This window comes from Nerophis ophidion, linkage group LG01 (genome assembly GCF_033978795.1).
Source record: "Nerophis ophidion isolate RoL-2023_Sa linkage group LG01, RoL_Noph_v1.0, whole genome shotgun sequence".
Classification (NCBI taxonomy): Eukaryota; Metazoa; Chordata; class Actinopteri; order Syngnathiformes; family Syngnathidae; genus Nerophis; species Nerophis ophidion.
In genome coordinates, this window is record NC_084611.1 from 89,041,319 (window position 1) to 89,059,856 (window position 18,538).

Genomic DNA, 18,538 nt, shown 5'->3' on the forward strand with positions numbered 1-18,538 from the left:
TTCTAATACATTTATGTTATAAGACATATTTTGTTAGGAGATATTACGCTGCATTTTTATTATATTATTTTTGAATTCCGTTATAACATGAGATTATATAAATCATGTATATATTGTAATGTTATATAAATAGATATTTTTATTCTAATATAAATATGAAATATTTATACTCAAATATATATTTGATTTATTTATAAGTTACATTTTAATACATTTTTAAATAAGACATATTTTTATCATAAGATATTATGATACATTTTAATTATAATATTTATGTATTCCATTATAACATAAGATGATATATACTATGTATATATTGTAATATTGTATATATATATACTACACATTCTAATATATTTTTTATTGTAATATAAATATAAAATATATTCATATTAAAATGTATATTTGATCTATTTCTTAAAAAAATATTAGAATATATTCGTATTTTATTTTGCATATTAAATAAAGTACTATCTATATTATTCATATATTCAGTTACTATAAAACATGTATTTATATTATAACATTATATTTAATCAAAACATAAGGTATATTATAATATATTGTTATTGTCATACAATATATATTTAATTAAGACATTTTTTTATCATATTATTTGTATTACAGTTATGCTGCAGGACTCCAAGGCGCCACAAGGAGGCGCTCGGTCCTAACAAGACATGTCACGTGGCGGCATCAATGACGTCACGGAAGGTAAACTCAAGTCAAACATTGGACAAAGTCAAACAGAACCATGAGAACTTCCGTCAATATTTAACCAGAACGCTCCAAAGTCCGGTCAGCCCAGTGGGTCTGAGTCAGTCCGGACTAGAACCGCAGTCATGCTGAGATCCAGGACCTGGACCGGCACGGCTTACTGGGTCAGAACCTGGAGCCGCCGGAACCATGGAGCAGCTGCGTCTCCCCGGCTGGACCTGAGCGGGATCTACCCGCCCATCGCCACCCCCTTCACCGCCCAGGAGGACGTGGACTACGACAAACTGGACCAGAACCTGCTCAAGTACGCCGAGATGCCGTTTAAAGGTAGAGCGATGACGTAACAATAATGCCATTGACAACAATCGCTTTCTATCAAAATAAAGCTGGACGTTAGAAACACGCGCAGTGCTTCCTGGGTCACCGGTTAAACCGGAAGTGTGGTATAACAAGAAAAAATAAAAGCACATTACGTTATGAAAAATAAAGATTGTTGGTCTACAAGTGAAACGAGCTTAAAGGTACACGAAGCACAATAATGATGTCAGAATATGTTTTTGGAGAACAATCGCTTCACCAAAATAAAGCCAAAAGTTAGAAACTTGCTTAGTTATTCCTGGGTGATCGGTTAAACCGGAAATGTGTTGTATTTAACCGGAAGTGTTGTACAGCTAGAAAATAAAAGCACATTATTACTTTATGAAAAGGTAAAGATTGTTGGTCTTCAAGTGGAAACGAGATTAAGGTTAAACGCAGCATAATAATGTTAATCAGAACAATCGCTTCCACCAAAATAAAGCCGAAAGTTAGAAACATTCGCAGTGATTGCTGGGTGGCCGGTTAAAACCGGAAGTGTGCTGTTTTTAACCGGAGGTTTAGTATAACTTACCATGAATTGATTTACCCCGTTGAAAGAGTGCTACAATTTAGTGGTCAATTGTACGGAATATGTACTGTACTGTGCAATCTACTAATAAAAGTTTCAATCAATCAAATCAAAAACCTAAACGAAGCCGAAAGTTAGAAACATGCGGTTAAACCGGAAGTGTGTTGTTTTTAAGCGGAAGTCTGATATAACTAGAAAATAAAAGCACATTATTACTATGAAAAAGTAAAGATTGTTGGTCTACAAGTGAAACGAGCTTAAAGGTACACGAAGCACAATAATGATGTCAGAATATGTTTTTTGAGAACAATCGCTTCACCAAAATAAAGCCAACTTCGAAACATGCGCAGTGATTCCCGGATGACCGGTTAAACCGGAAGTGTGTGGTTTTTAATCGAAAGTGTAGGATAACTAAAAAAAAAAAAGCATACTGTTACTTTATGAACTATAAAAATCGTTGGTGTACAAGTGAAACGAACTTAAATGTTACAATAATGTTATTAAGAACAATCGCTTTCATCAAAATAAAGCTGGAAGTTAAAAAGACGCGCAGTGCTTCCTGGGTCACCGGTTAAACCGGAAGTGTGGTATAACATGACAAAATAAAATTACATTATCACGTTATGAGAAAGTAAAGATTGTTGGTCTACAAGTGAAACGAGATCAAAGCTAAACGTGGCGTTATGGCGTCACAATAATGTTATTGACAACAATCGCTTCACCAAAATAAACGCCGAAAGTTAGAAACATGCGCAGTGATTCCTGGATGACCGGTTAAACCGGAAGTGTTGTTTTTAATCGGAAAATAAAAGCACATTATTACGCGATGAAAAAGTAAAGATTGTTGATCTGCAAGTGAAACGAGCTTAAAGGTACACGGGGCACAATAATGATGTCACACTATGTTTTTTGAGAAACAATCGCTTCACCAAAATAAAGCCAAAAGTTAGAAACATGCTTAGTTATTCCTGGGTGACCGGTTAGACCGGAAGTGTGTTGTTTATAACCGGAAGTGTGGTATAACTTACCAGGAATTGATTAACCCCGACTTAAACAAGTTGAAAGGGTGTTACTATTTAGTGGTCAATTGTACAGAATATGTACTGTACTGTACAATCTACTTATAAAAGTTCCAATAAATCAATCAAATCAAAAACCCAAACGAAGCCGAAAGTTAGAAACATGCGCAGTGCTTCTTTGGTGACCGGTTAAACCGGAAGTGTGTTGCTTTTAACCGGAAGTATGGAATAACTTGAAAATTAAAGCACATTATTGCTTAATGAAAAAGTTAATATTGTTTTTCTACAAGTGAAACGAGCTTAAAAGCACAACCATGACGTCACAATTAATGTTAATGATAACAATCGCTTCACCAAAATAAAGCCGAAAGTTAGAAACATGCGCATTGATACCTGGGTGACCATTTAAACCGGAAGAGTGTTGTTTTTAACCGGAAGTATGGAATAACTCGAATATTAAAGCACATTATTACTTTATGAAAAAGTAAAGATTGTTTTTCTATAAGTGAAACGATCTTAAGGGCACAACCATGCCGTCAGAATTAATGTTAATGATAACAATCGCTTCACCAAAATAAAGCCGAAAGTTAGAAACATGCGCATTGATACCAGGGTGACCGTTTAAACCGGAAGTGTGTTGTTTTTAACCGGAAGTATGGAATAACTCGAAAATTAAAGCACATTATTACTTTATGAAAAAGTAAAGATTGTTTTTATACAAGTGAAACAAGTTTAAAGGCACAACTATGACGTCACAATTAATCTTAATGATAACAATCGTTTCAGCAAGATAAAGCCGAAAGTTAGAAACATGCGCAGTGCTTCTTTGGTGACTGGTCAAACCGGAAGTGTGTTGTTTTTAACCGGAAGTATGGAATAACTCGAAAATTAAAGCACATTATTACTTTATGAAAAAGCAAAGATTGTTTTTCTACAAGTGAAACGAGCAACAATGACGTCACAATTAATGTTAATGATAACAATCGCTCCACCAAAATAAAACCGAAAGTTAGAAACATGCGCATTGATACCAGGGTGACCATTTAAACCGGAAGTGTGTTTTTTTAAACCGGAAGTTTTCTATAACATGAAAATAAAAGCACTTCATTACTTTATGAATCGTAAATGATGTCGGTCTACAAATGAAATGAGCTCATGAATCGATTAACGTGGACGTATTCGGGTGTTACCATTTAGTGGTCAATTGTACCGGAAACCGGAAGTGTGTTGTTTTTTAACCGGAAGTGTGTTATGATAGCTAGAATATAAAAGGAAGGCAGTAGCTAAAATGGGAAAATGAAAGTGAAATGAGCTTAAGTATGATGTATTTTAATAAATCATTTGAAACTATTAGGTAAGATAAGTCTTTTTTTTAGTAATTAAAAAAAAACAACGTACAATTTGTTGAACTTTAATGTCCTTTTGTGTTTTTAATGAAGAGGTGGGAGACTAGTAGGTAGAATTTTCCTTCACTTAAAAACGTATAAGAATACACAAGAAGTAAGAATAAAATGTACTTATGGATATATTTATCATATTAACTTCAACAAAATGTAGGACATAATAAAAATATAGTGTACACACTACATATTCCATTCATCCACCCTTTTTTTTTACTGCTTGTCCCTTTTGGGGTTGCAGGGGGCACTGGAGCTTATCTAAGCTGCATTCGGGCAGAAGGCACCCTTGACAAGTCTCCACCTCATCTCCAGCCATTTTCTACCGCTTATTCCCTTTTGGGGTCGCTGGCGCCTAGCTCAGCTACAATCGGGCGGTAGGCGGACTACACCCTGGACAAGTCGCCACCTCATCGCAGGGCCAACACAGATAGACAGACAACATTCACACTCACGTTCAACCACTAGGGACAATTTAGTGTTGCCAATCATGTCTTTAGAAGTGGGAGGAAGCCGGAGTACCCGGAGGGAACCCACGCACTCACGGGGGAGAACATGCAAACTCCACACAGAAAGATCCCGAGCCTGGATTTGAACCCAGGACTGCAGGACCTTCGTATTGTGAGGCAGACGCACTAACCCCTCTGCCACCGTGAAGCCCCAAATCCTTCATCCTCGCTCAAATTAATGGGGAAATCTTCGCTTTCTTGTCTAATAACATGTGAATCGCTCCCACTGCCCTCGTCTTTTTTTTTTCCCTCTAGTCCTTCACTCTCACTTTCCTCATCCACGAATCTTTCATCGTCGCTCGAATTAATGGGGAAATCTTCGCTTTCTCGGTCTGAATCGCTCTGGCTGCTGGTGGCCATGATTGTAAACAATGTTCAGATGTGAGGAGCTCCACAACCCGTGACGTCACGCGCACATCGTCTGCTACTTCCGGTACAGGCAAGGCTTTTTTATTAGCGACCAAAAGTTGCGAACTTTATCTTGGATGTTCTCTACTAAATCCTTTCAGATGATCAAGTTTGTAGCTGAGTTGCCAAGTCTCCACCTCATCTCCAGCCATTTTCTACCGCTTATTCCCTTTTGGGGTCGCTGGCGCCTAGCTCAGCTACAATCGGGCGGGAGGCGGGGTACACCCTGGACAAGTCGCCACCTCATCGCAGGGCCAACACAGATAGACAGACAACATTCACACTCACATTCAATTTAGTGTTGCCAATCATGTCTTTAGAAGTGGGAGGAAGCCGGAGTACCCGGAGGGAATCCACGCACTCACGGGGGAGAACATGCAAACTCCACACAGAAAGATCCCAAGCCTGGATTTGAACCCAGGACTGCAGGACCTTCGTATTGTGAGGCAGACGCACTAACCCCTCTGCCACCGTGAAGCCCCAAATCCTTCATCCTCGCTCAAATTAATGGGGAAATCTTCGCTTTCTTGTCTAATAACATCTGAATCGCTCCCACTGCCCTCGTCTTTTTTTTCTCCCTCTAGTCCTTCACTCTCACTTTCCTCATCCACAAATCTTTCATCGTCGCTCAAATTAATGGGGAAATTGTCGCTTTTTCGGTCCGAATTGCTCTGGCTGCTGGTGGCCATGATTGTAAACAATGTTCAGATGTGAGGAGCTCCACAACCCGTGACGTCACGCGCACATCGTCTGCTACTTCCGGTACAGGCAAGGCTTTTTTATTAGCGACCAAAAGTTGCGAACTTTATCGTGGATGTTCTCTACTAAATCCTTTCAGCAAAATCGCAAAATGATCAAGTATGTAGCTGAGATAGGCGCCAGCACCCCCCGCGACCCCAAAAGGGAATAAGCGGTAGAAAGTGGATGGATGGATGACCATTAGAATGGAGCTGCTATCCCCGTTTGTATAAGAACATCTCATTTCAGAAGCACTTTAAATATTATTGTTGAAAGTCGCCCTCTAGTGTTCAGTCATTGCTACTGCAAGTCACTCATATGGAAATATGCAGGAATGATTGGTGATTACGGAGTGTGGTTGCAGGTCTGGTGGTCCAGGGCTCCAACGGCGAGTACCCTTACCTGACGGAGGAGGAGCGCGTGGAGGTGGTGAGGAGGGTCCGCCGCTCGCTGCCCGCTGACAAACTGCTCCTGGCGGGGTCCGGCTGCGAATGTAAGTCAGGGTCTTTACACCGAGCGTGTGTTCCACGCCGGGCGCTCACCGTGTTGTCGCCCAGCCAGCAGAGCCACGCTGCGGCTGACGGAGAAGATGGCGGAGGCCGGCGCCGACGCCGCCCTGGTGGTGACGCCGTGCTTCTACAGGGGCAAGATGGACAGCCACGCCCTCGTGCAACATTTCACCAAGGTAACCGTGTTTGCGCTCGCCAGAGTGTCGAAAACCACCTGTCTGGGTGCCGCCCCCCCGCAGGTGGCGGACGGCAGTGCGGTGCCGGTGGTTCTGTACAGCGTCCCCGCCAACACGGGCCTGGAGCTTCCTGTGGACGCCGTGGTCCGCCTGGCCCAACATCCCAACATCGCCGGACTCAAAGACAGCGGCGGAGACGTGAGGAGCGCTTCTTTTATTTAAAATGTCTTACTTTAATAGACTATCAAATAAATTTTAGGGAAAAGCGGTAGGAAATGGATGGATGGATTTTTATTACATTTTTAAAAATGTATTTATTTTTTAGATTTATTTAATAAAATAAACAACATATATATCTTAGTTTAATCTAATAAAAGTATGCTATTTTATGTTTCTATTCACATTTTTATTTTTATTTTAATTCATTTTATAAAAATAAATTAACAACATATATTTATTATTTTATTAGACTAAAAATATCTTGTTTTTCAATATATATATGTAGAAAAATGTATTTATGTGTTTCATTAAAATAGATAAAGAACATATATATCTTAATTTATAAGAATAAAAATATATTTTATTTTATATTTAAAAAATGTATTTATTTGTATTTTATAAAATAAATGAATTATATATATATTATTTTAATAGACTAAAAAATATTTTATTTTCTATATATTTTTGTATTTTTAAAAATGTATTTTTTTAATAAAACAAATAAGTAACGTATATATCTTATTTCAAGAGACTAAAACATATCGACTTGTCCAGGGTGTTCCCCGCCTTCCGCCCGATTGTAGCTGAGATAGGCGCCAGCGCCTCCCGCGACCCCAAAAAGGGAATAAGCGGTAGAAAATAGATGGATATGTTGTTCTTTTATATATATATATTTTTTTATTTTTTTTATTTTATAAAAACAAATACATTATATACATATATATCTTTTTTTAATAGATTAAAACATATGGTATTTTTCATTTTTTAAAATGTAATTATTCTCATTTATTTTATATAAATAAATAAACAAACATATCCATTTCTTATTTTAATAACTAAAAATATCTTATTTTATTTTTTTTCCTTTATTTTATAAAAATAGATCAATAACATATATATCTTATTTTGATAGAATAAAAATTATCCTTTTTTTTATTTTTTTTATTTTTTTAAATGTATTTATTTTTTATTTTATAAAAAATAATGAACACATCTTATTATCTAGACAAAATGTTTATATTTAATTTTTTATTTTATTAAATAAATACATTATATATACACATATATGTGTGTGTGTATATATATATATATATATATACACACATCTTATTTTAATAGAATAAAATTATTTGTTTTTGTGCTTATTTTCTAAAAAAAAAATGCATTTCTTATTTTAACAGACTAAAAATATCTTACTTAATTGTATTTGTTTTTAAAACATTATTTATTTTCCTCCGGGTACACACATATATATATATATATGTATATATATATATATATATATATATATATATATACATATATATATATATATATATATACCAAAATAATAATAATGCTCAATATTCTACATATTGATGAATACATATTAATTAGAGTAACAAAAAAGGCAAATATGTAATTTAGGAGATACATTTTCACAACGTATTTATTTTTTAATTAAATTTTTTAAAATAAATAACACATCTTATTTTAATAGACCAAAAATATCTTATTTTATAAAAAATATTTTACTTTTGATATTTTTAAAATTATATTCATGTTTTTATATGTGATATATGTATGTATACATATCATAATTATCATAATATATATATATATATAATTATTATTATAATATATATATTATAATAATAATAGTAACAACTGAAACATTTTCAAAATGTAAAATAAATATGAATGAATAAATAAAAATAATAAATAAATATGTAATCAGTTTTCATGTCAGCAATAATAATTCCTATAAAATAAATAATATTCATGATCAAATGAATGTTTGCAGTAACAATTGCTATGAAATAATAATAATAATAATAAAATGAATGTTTGAAGTAACAATAACAATAGTAAAAAGTTTCATGAATTGGAGTGAAAGCAAAGGAGTTAGCCTGGTGTTGCGTTCGCTGCTGCGGGGAAAAAAGGCCGCTGGCTGTGTGGGAAGTGTCAGCAGAAAGTTGTGCATGATGTGAGGATGATTTGGGAGACTGTGGGCGTGCGGCGTGGGTGCGAGGTGGAGCCCTGCGTGCTGCTTCCCATAGGCGACTAGACGAAAGGTCAAAGGTTAGCTGGTGAGAGACGGACAGCTTGGAGGAAAAATGTTTTTGTTTCTTCTTCCTGTCTCCGTTTTCTTCTCTGCATACTAGTTGCTACTTTGACAGTATCACTCTACTTTCTTATTCTATTATTTACTTTTTACTTTTACTCTACATCATTCTTATTTTATACTAGCTTTGTACTTTTAAAGGACACATATTTTATACTTAGTTAATTGTTTTTAGTACACATAATTCTTATTTTATACTTGGTTTTTACTTATAGTACACATGATTCTTATTTTATACTTAGTTTGTACTTTTACTACACATGATTCTTATTACAGTATATATTTAGCTTATTATTTTAGTATACATCATTCTTATTTTATACTAGCTTTGTACTTTTAAAAGACACATTTTATACTTAGTTAATTGTTTTTAGTACACATGATTCTTGTTTTATACTTAGTTTGTACTTTTACTACACGATTCTTATTATATATTTAGCTTTTTATTTTAGTATACATGATTCTTATTTTATACTTGCTTTGTACTTTTAACAGACACATTTTATACTTAGTTTTTACATATAGTACACATGATTCTTATTTTATACTGAGTTTGTACTTTTATTACACATGATTCTTATTACATATTTATCTTATTCTTTTAGTATACACGATTCTTATTTCATATTTAGTTTGTACTTTTAAAAGCATGAATGATTTTTTTATACTTAGTTTGTCATTAGTATTTATACTTTTAACACACATTCTTTTTTTATACTTATATTTTAGTGTTAGTGCTGGTGATTCTTATTTTGTACTAACTTTGTACTTTTAAAGGACACATATTTTATACTTTGTAAATTGTTTTTAGTGCACATGATTCTTATTTTATATTGAGTTTGTACTTTTATTACACATGATTCTTATTATATAGCTTATTCTTTTAGTATACACAATTCTTTTTTTATTTTAGCTTTGTACTTTTCAAGAACACATGTTTTATACTTTATTTGTTTTTAGTACACATGATTCTTATTTTATACTTGGTTTTTACTTATAGTACACGTGATTCTTATTTTTTTACTGAGTTTCTATTTTTATTACACATGATTCTTATATATTTTGCTTATTCTTTTAGTATACATGATTCTTAATTTATACTTAGTTTGTACTTTTTAAAGCCTACAGGATTTTGTTATTTGCTTCTTATTTTACACTTATTTTTTACTTTTCTTACACAGTATACTTATTTTACATTTATACATTTAGTACACATGATTCTTATTTTATACTTAGTTTGTACTTTTCGTACACACTATTCTTATTTCATATTGATATATTTAGTACACACAATTCTTATTTGATACTTACGTTATTTTGTAGATTTGATACACATGATTCTTTTTTTACACTTACTTTGAGTACACACTATTCTTATGTTATGCTTACATTAGTTTGTACTATTAGTACACATTATACTTATTTTATGCTAACTGCAGTATGTGTTATTAGTACACATGATTCTTATTTTACACTTAGTTTTTACTTTTTGTACACAATATTCTTATTTCACATTTATACATTTAGTACACATGATTCTTATTTTATACTTACGTTATTTTGTAGATTTGATACATATGATTCGTATTTTACACTTACATTGTACTTTTGAGTACACACTTCTTATTTTATGCTTACATTAGTTTGTACTTTTAGTACACACTATACTTATTTTATGCTAACTTTAGTTTGTACTATTACTACACATGCTTCTTATTTTACACTTATTTGTTACTTTTCTTACACAGTATACTTATTTTACATTTATACATTTAGTACACGTGATTCTTATTTTACACTTAGTTCGTACTTTTCGTACACAATATTTTTATTTCACATTTATACATTTAGTACACATGATTCTTTTTTTTATACTTACGTTATTTTGTAGATTTGATACATATGATTCGTATTTTACACTTACTTTGTACTTTTGAGTACACACTATTCTTATTTTATGCTTACATTATTTTTTTTACTTTTAGTACACACTATACTTATTTTATGCTAACTTTAGTTTGTACTATTACTACACATGCTTCTTATTTTACACTTATTTGTTACTTTTCTTACACAGTATACTTATTTTACATTTATACATTTAGTACACGTGATTCTTATTTTACACTTAGTTTGTACTTTTCGTACACAATATTCTTATTTCACATTTAGTACACATGATTCTTATTTTATACTTACGTTATTTTGTAGATTTGATACACGGTTCTTGTTTTAAACTTACTTTGTACTTTTGAGTGCACAATATTCTTATGTCATATTGATACATTTAGTACACGTGATTCTTATTTTATACTTAGTTTGTACTTTTCGTACACACTATTCTCATTTCATATTGATATATTTAGTACTCACGATTCTTATTTGATACTTACGTTATTTTGTGGATTCTTTTTTTACACTTACTTTGAGTAGACACTATTCTTATGTTATGCTTACATTAGTTTGTACTATTAGTACACATTATACTTATTTTATGCTAACTTTAGTATGTGTTATTAGTACACATGATTGTTATTTTATACTTTTACAGTTTTACTGTACACAGAATTGTTATTAAGTGGCAAAAAAGAACCACAAGTACTTCACTTCTATCAATAGTAGTCTGGTCTATAAAGGCAAACAATCCCTTTACTAAACGCTGCGGCTGTAGGCAACCTCCCGATGTATTTTTTCCAAGAGCTCCACCAGATGGCAGCGTCTGCTCTGTAAAATGTGCAAGTGTTTGTGAAGTGGACTACTTTGATCGGACGGAGTGATCAATCAGCGACGGCTATAAATAGACACGTAGGGGGCGGAGCCTGTGCGGCGCACCTTCCTTCTCCCCGCGGAGTTGGACGCCTGTCAGACGCCGCCTTTGAAGGCCTCACTTTTGTTTTGCTGGCACGCTGATGAATGTTTGATGAGCTGAGTGGCGCCCCCTAGTGACCCCCCCCCCCCTCTCTTCTCTGCGCCCCCAGATCTCCCGCCTGGCCCTGATGGTGCACAAAACCAAGTCTCAACACTTCCAGGTGCTGGCGGGCTCCGCCGGCTTCCTGATGGCGGCCTACTGTGTGGGTGAGGCGCTGACCGGGAAGGGGCGGGGCTAGACAAAGGAGCAACGTGCTGATTGGCGGACAGAGAGCTCAGAAGACGTGTGTCATAATGGCCTAAACAAAAAAATAGTTCGTATAAGTATATTGTCATTTACTTTGATTTACAGTATATATTTATAATATTATAAATATATACATTTTATATGAAAAAAAAATATTTATAATACTATTTAATTTGAGGGGCAGCGTGCTGATTTGTTGACAGAACGCTAAGAAGAACTAGGTCAAGGGTCACAAAACAAAAATGTTACTTTCTCTTTTTATACATCTAATTATATATAAATACATTACTGTATACTGGTACTTTGATATATACATACATATACACATGTATATGTATGTATATACGTGTATATATACATATATGCACACATATATATATCACACACGCATACATACATATACAGTATGTATGTATATATATATGTATATATATACATATATGTGTATATATACATATATATTTATACACAAATAAACACATATATACACATATATACATACATACATGTATGTATATGTATATATATACATATATGTGTATATATACATATATATTTATACATAAATAAACACGTATATACACATACATATACATACATATATGTATGTATATGTATATATATACACATATATGTGTATATATACATATATATTTATACATAAATAACACATATATACACATATATATACATACATATATGTATGTATGTATATGTATATATATACATATATGTATATATACATATATATTTATACATAAACACATATATATACATACATATATGTATGTATGTATATGTATATATATACATATATATGTATATATACATATATATTTATACATAAATAAACACATATATACACATACATATACATACATATATGTATGTATATGTATGTATATACACATATATGTGTATGTATACATATATATTTATACATAAATAACACATATATACACATATATATACATACATATATGTATGTATGTATATGTATATATATACATATATATGTATATATACATATATATTTATACATAAATAAACACATATATATACATACATATATGTATGTATGTATATGTATATATACATATATATGTATATATACATATATATTTATACATAAACACATATATACACATATATATGTATACGTATATACATATATATATACACACACACTATATATACACACACTATATATATAGTGTGTGTGTTTATATATATATAATATATATATGTGTATATGTATGTATATATATATAGTATTTTTATATATACATATATGTATATATATAGCATTTATACGTGTATATACATGTATATATGAATGTATATAGACATATATATATATATTGTATATATATTTAGTGTGTGTGTATATATATGTGTGTATATATATATATGTATATATATATATATATGTATGTATATATACATATGTTTTAAAAATATATAAGGACATTATTATAGACTTTGACATATATTTATTCACCACGAATGTTGATATATATTTATTAAGAATATAATATATATATTTATAACATATATATGTATGTATTTTTATATATGTATGCATATATATATATGTATATATATATATATATATATGTATATATATATATATATATATATATATATATATATATATACATATATATATACAATTTAATTATATATATAGTGCACGTCACTACCACACCTTGTTTGTTTGTTCTGCTCAGCATTTTGTATCCAAATAATATATATATATACATATAAAACTATATGTGGGAAGCATGCCAACATTCTGGCGCGCTCACCCCGGGTTGCAGAACCGCTTGGTGCCCCCGGGGGCAGCAGCGAGCCGTTTTGACAGTAACGAGTACTCCAGCTGGCGGCCCGATCAAACACCACGTGTGGCGCTAATTGTGTCGCGTGATTGACGCCATAATGGCACTGTCCGAGGGGGCGCTGAAAGGGGGCGGGGCAAAGCGCCTATCAAACCCCCGTCCAACCCCGGAAAGTGTCCGCGTGCTATTGATAGCCTGACGTGGTCGCCATTGTGTTGCGTTCAGGGGCAGTGGGCGGAGTCTGCGCGCTGGCCAACGTTCTGGGTCGGCAGGTGTGCGACTTGGAACGTCTGTGCAGGTCCGGACGCTGGGACGAGGCCCGGGAGCTGCAGGGGCGCCTCGTGGAGCCCAACGCCGCCGTGAGTACCGCGTCGAAGCCGACGACAATGACGCCGCTTTCGATGCGTGGCCTGACTCTACGTGTGTGTGTGTGTGTGTCGCCAGGTGACCAGGAAGTTGGGAGTGCCCGCCCTCAAGCAGGCCATGGACTGGTTCGGTTTCCACGGCGGCGTCTGTCGCTCGCCCCTCCAACCTCTGGACCGCGAGCAGACGGAGCAGCTGAGGCGGGACTTCTCGTCCAACGGGTGGATGTGACGGCCTGCGGTTTATCACATTTAATTCATTATCATCGAGTTATTTCCACGACAGGAAGCAGGTGGTGCCTCTCAGCCAATCAGTGAAGAGCTCTAGCAGGAAATATAATCATTCTAATAATAATCAATGAGGCTTTTTGTCATAAGTTTGGACATTCCCGACATTTTGTTAAAATAAACGCGGGATTTGACGAATAAGATCACATTTTTATGTTTAAAAAAAAAGAAGTGTGTTTTATTGCTAATTTCTCTACAGGAATTAGTAAACTTATCGATTAAATTTGACTCATTTTGGAGTTTTTGTTTTTCATTTTCAAAGTTGAACTGCTGATTTGTGGACATAAAAAAGCGTAAGAATGTATATATATATATATATATATATATATATGTATATATATATCCATTTTCTACCGCTTGTCCCTTTTTTTGAGGTCACTGGAGCCTATCTTAGCTGCATTTGGGCGGAAGGCGGTTGTACACCCTGGACAAGTCGCCACCTCATCGCAGGGCCAACACAGATAGACAGAAAACATTCACACTCACATTCAGACATCCATCCATCCATTTTTTACCGCTTATTCCCTTTTGGGGTTGCGGGGGGCGCTGGCGCCTAGCTCAGCTACAATCGGGCGGAAGGCGGGGTACACCCTGGACAAGTCGCCACCTCATCGCTGGGCCAACACAGATAGACAGACAACATTCACACTCACATTCACACACTAGGGACCATTTAGTGTTGCCAATCCATATATATATATATATATATATATATATATATATATATATATATATATATATATATATATATATATATATATATATATATATATATATGTATATATATATATACACACATATATGTATATATATACATATATGTATATATATATGTATATGTATATATATATACATACATATATGTATATATATACATATATGTATATATATACATATATGTATATATATAGATGTATGTATATATACATGTATATATACATACATATATGTATATATTTACATATATACATACATATACATGTGTGTGTGTGTATATATATATATATATATATATATATATATATATATATATATATATATATATATATATATCTAAAACAGTAGTTACTGACAGTGGTTTTGTGAAGTGTTCCCCAGCCCATGTGGTGATATCCTTTACACGCTGATGTCAGTTTTTGATGCAGTACCGCCTGAGGGATCAAAGGTCCGTAATATCGTCGCTTACGTGAAGTGATTTCTCCAGATTCTCTGAACCTTTTTATGATCTTATGGACCGTAGATGGTGAAATCCCTAAATTCCTTGCAATAGCAAGGACCTGTTCGACATTTTGCTTACAAAGTGGTGACCCTCGCCCCATCCTTGTTTGGGAATTACTTAGCATTTCATGGAAGCTGTTTTTATACCCAATCATGGCACCCACCTGTTCCCAATTAGCTTGCACACCTGTGGGATGTTCCAAATAAGTGTTTGATGAGCATTCCTCAACTTTATCAGTATTTATTGCCACCTTTCCCAACTTCTTTGTCACGTGTTGCTGGCATCAAATTCTAAAGTTAATGATTATTTGCAAAAAAAAAAATATTTATCAGTTTGAACTTCAAATATGTTTTCTTTGTAGCATATTCAACTGAATATGGGTTGAAAAGGATTTGCAAATCATTGTATTCTGTTTATATTTACATCGAACATAATTTCCCAATTCATATGGAAACAGGGTTTGTATCTTAGACTTCATATTATGCCACACATTTTCAATGGGAGACAGGTCTGGACTACTGGCAGGCCAGTCTAGTGCCGGCGCTCTTTTACTATGTAACCACGCTGTTGTAACACGTGGCTTCGCATCGTCTTGCTGAAATAAGCAGGGGCGTCCATGATAACGTTGTTTGCATGGCAACATATGTTGCTCCAAAACCTGTATGTACCTTTCAACCTCAATGGTGCCTTCACAGATGTGTAAGTTACCCATGCCTTGGCCACTAACACACCCCCATACCATCACAGATTTTGGATTTTCAACTTTGCGCCTAGAACAATCCTAATTAATCTTTTCCTCTTTGTTACGGAGGACACGGCGACCGCAGTTTTCTAAAAACAATTTGAAATGTGGACTGCTCAGACCAGAGAACACTTTTCCCACTTTGCATCAGTCCGTCTTAGACGAGCTCGGGCCCCAGCGAAGCCGGCGGCGTTCCTGGGTGTTGTTGATAAATGGCTGTGGCTTTGCATGGTAGAGTTTTAACTTGCACTTACAGATGTAGCGACCAACTGTAGTTACCGACAGTGGTTGTCTGATGTGTCCCTGAGCCCATGTGGTGATATCCTTTACACACTGATGTCGGTTTTTGATACAGTACCGGCTGAGGGATGGAAGGTCCATAATATCATGGCTTACGTGCAGGGATTTCTCCAGATTCTCCGAACCTTTTGATGTTTTTAAGGAGTGTAGATGGTAAAATCCCTAAATTCCTTGCAATAGCTGGTTTAGAAATGTTGCTCTTAAACAATTTGCTCAGGCATTTGTTGACAAAGTGGTGACCCTCGCCCCGTCATTGTTTACGGAAGTTGCATTTATACCCAATCATGGCACCCACCTGTTCCTGATTAGCCTGTTTACCTGTGGGACGTTCCAAATAAGTGTTTGACGAGCGTTCCTCAGCTTTCTCAGTCTTTTTTGCCACTTGTGCCAGCTTATTTTGAAACATGTTGCAGGCATCAAATTCCAAACGAGCTAATATTTGCAAAAAATAACAAAGGTTTACCAGTTTGAACGTTAAAATATCTTATCTTTGCAGTCTATTCGATTGAATATAAGTTGAAAAGGGTTTTAAAATCATTGTATTCTGTTTTTATTTACCATTTACACAACACATTTACCTCAAAGTTTCCACTTTTTATCTCATCATTATAATTTTTCACTCATAGTCATTCAATTATTTAAAAAATAATCATAATTATGAGATAAAAAACCATGATTACAAATCATAATTATGATGTTTTATATGTCATAATTATGACTTTTTATCTCTTCATTTCGATTTTTGAGCTCATCAATGTTATCTCCTAAATTAACTCATAATCATTAGATTATTAAAAAAAATCATAATTATGAGATACAAAAAAACATGATTACAAATCATAATTATGATTTTTTATATCTCATAATTATGACTTTTTATCTCTTCATTTCGATTTTTGAGCTCATTGATTTTATCTCCTAATTTAACTCATAATTGTTAAATTATTAACAAAAAATTATAATTATGAGATAAAAAAATCATGAAAATGATTTTTTAAATTTCATTATTATGACTTTTTTATCTCACAATTTCGATTTTTTATCTCATAATTTTGACTTTCTTGTCTCGAAATTTTGACTTTTTGTCTCATAATTATGACGTTCATCTCATAATTTCGACTTTTTATATGATAAGTATGAGCCCTGCAATGAGGTGGCGACTTGTCCAGGGTGTACCCCGCCTTCCGCCCGATTGTACCTGAGATAGACCACAGCGCCCCCCGTGACCCCGAAAGGGAATAAGCGGTAGAAAATATATGGATGGAATTATGACTTTTTATCTTTTAATTTCGATTTTTGAGCTCATCAATTTTATCTCCTAATTTAACTCATAATCATTAGATTATCAAAAAAAAAATCATAATTATGAGATAAAAATCATGAATATGATTTTTTAAATTTCATTATGACTTTTTTATCTCACAGTTTCGATTTTTTATCTCATAATTTAGACTTTCTTGTCTCGCAATTTTGACTTTTTATCTCATAATTTCGACTTTTTATTTTAGAAGTATGAGCCCTGCGATGAGGTGGCGACTTGTCCAGGGTGTACCCCGCCTTCCGCCCGATTGTAGCTGAGATAGGCACCAGCGCCCCCCGTGAACCCGAAAGGGAATAAATTGTAGAAAATGGATGGATGGAATTATGACTTTTTATCTTTTAATTTCGATTTTTGAGCTCATCAATTTTATCTCCTAATTTAACTCATAATCATTAAATTATTAACAAAAAATTATAATTATGAAATTAAAAAATCATGATTATGATTTTTAAAATTTCATTATTATGACTTTTTCATCTCACAATTTCGATTTTTTATCTCATAATTTTGACTTTCTTGTCTCGCAATTTTGCCTTTTTATCTCATAATTATGACTTTCATCTCATTATTTCGACTTTTTATATTATAAGTATGAGCCCTGCGATGAGATGGCGACTTGTCCAGGGTGTACCCCGCCTTCTGCCTGACTGTAGGCACCAGCGCCCCCCGCG

At 33.8% G+C, this 18,538-nt stretch overlaps 2 protein-coding genes across 2 annotated transcripts in view; one reads left to right on the plus strand and one right to left on the minus strand.

Annotated features, from left to right (window-relative positions):
* LOC133561571 (metal transporter CNNM1-like) overlaps positions 1-2,805 on the minus strand; it is a 23,491-nt gene extending 20,686 nt beyond the window's left edge. Inside the window, exon 1 of the mRNA XM_061914948.1 lies at positions 2,632-2,805. The gene's annotated coding sequence lies outside the window, so the exon portion shown is untranslated. The remainder of the gene's footprint in view (positions 1-2,631) is intronic.
* On the plus strand, positions 680-14,524 carry hoga1 (4-hydroxy-2-oxoglutarate aldolase 1). Its single transcript, XM_061914960.1, has 7 exons — positions 680-1,044; positions 6,039-6,167; positions 6,232-6,359; positions 6,423-6,557; positions 11,661-11,757; positions 13,861-13,994; positions 14,080-14,524. Exons 1-7 carry the CDS (start codon positions 843-845, stop codon positions 14,227-14,229), a joined length of 975 nt encoding a protein of 324 aa, XP_061770944.1. The 5' UTR covers positions 680-842; the 3' UTR covers positions 14,230-14,524.
* Positions 14,525-18,538: the final 4,014 nt, after the last annotated feature.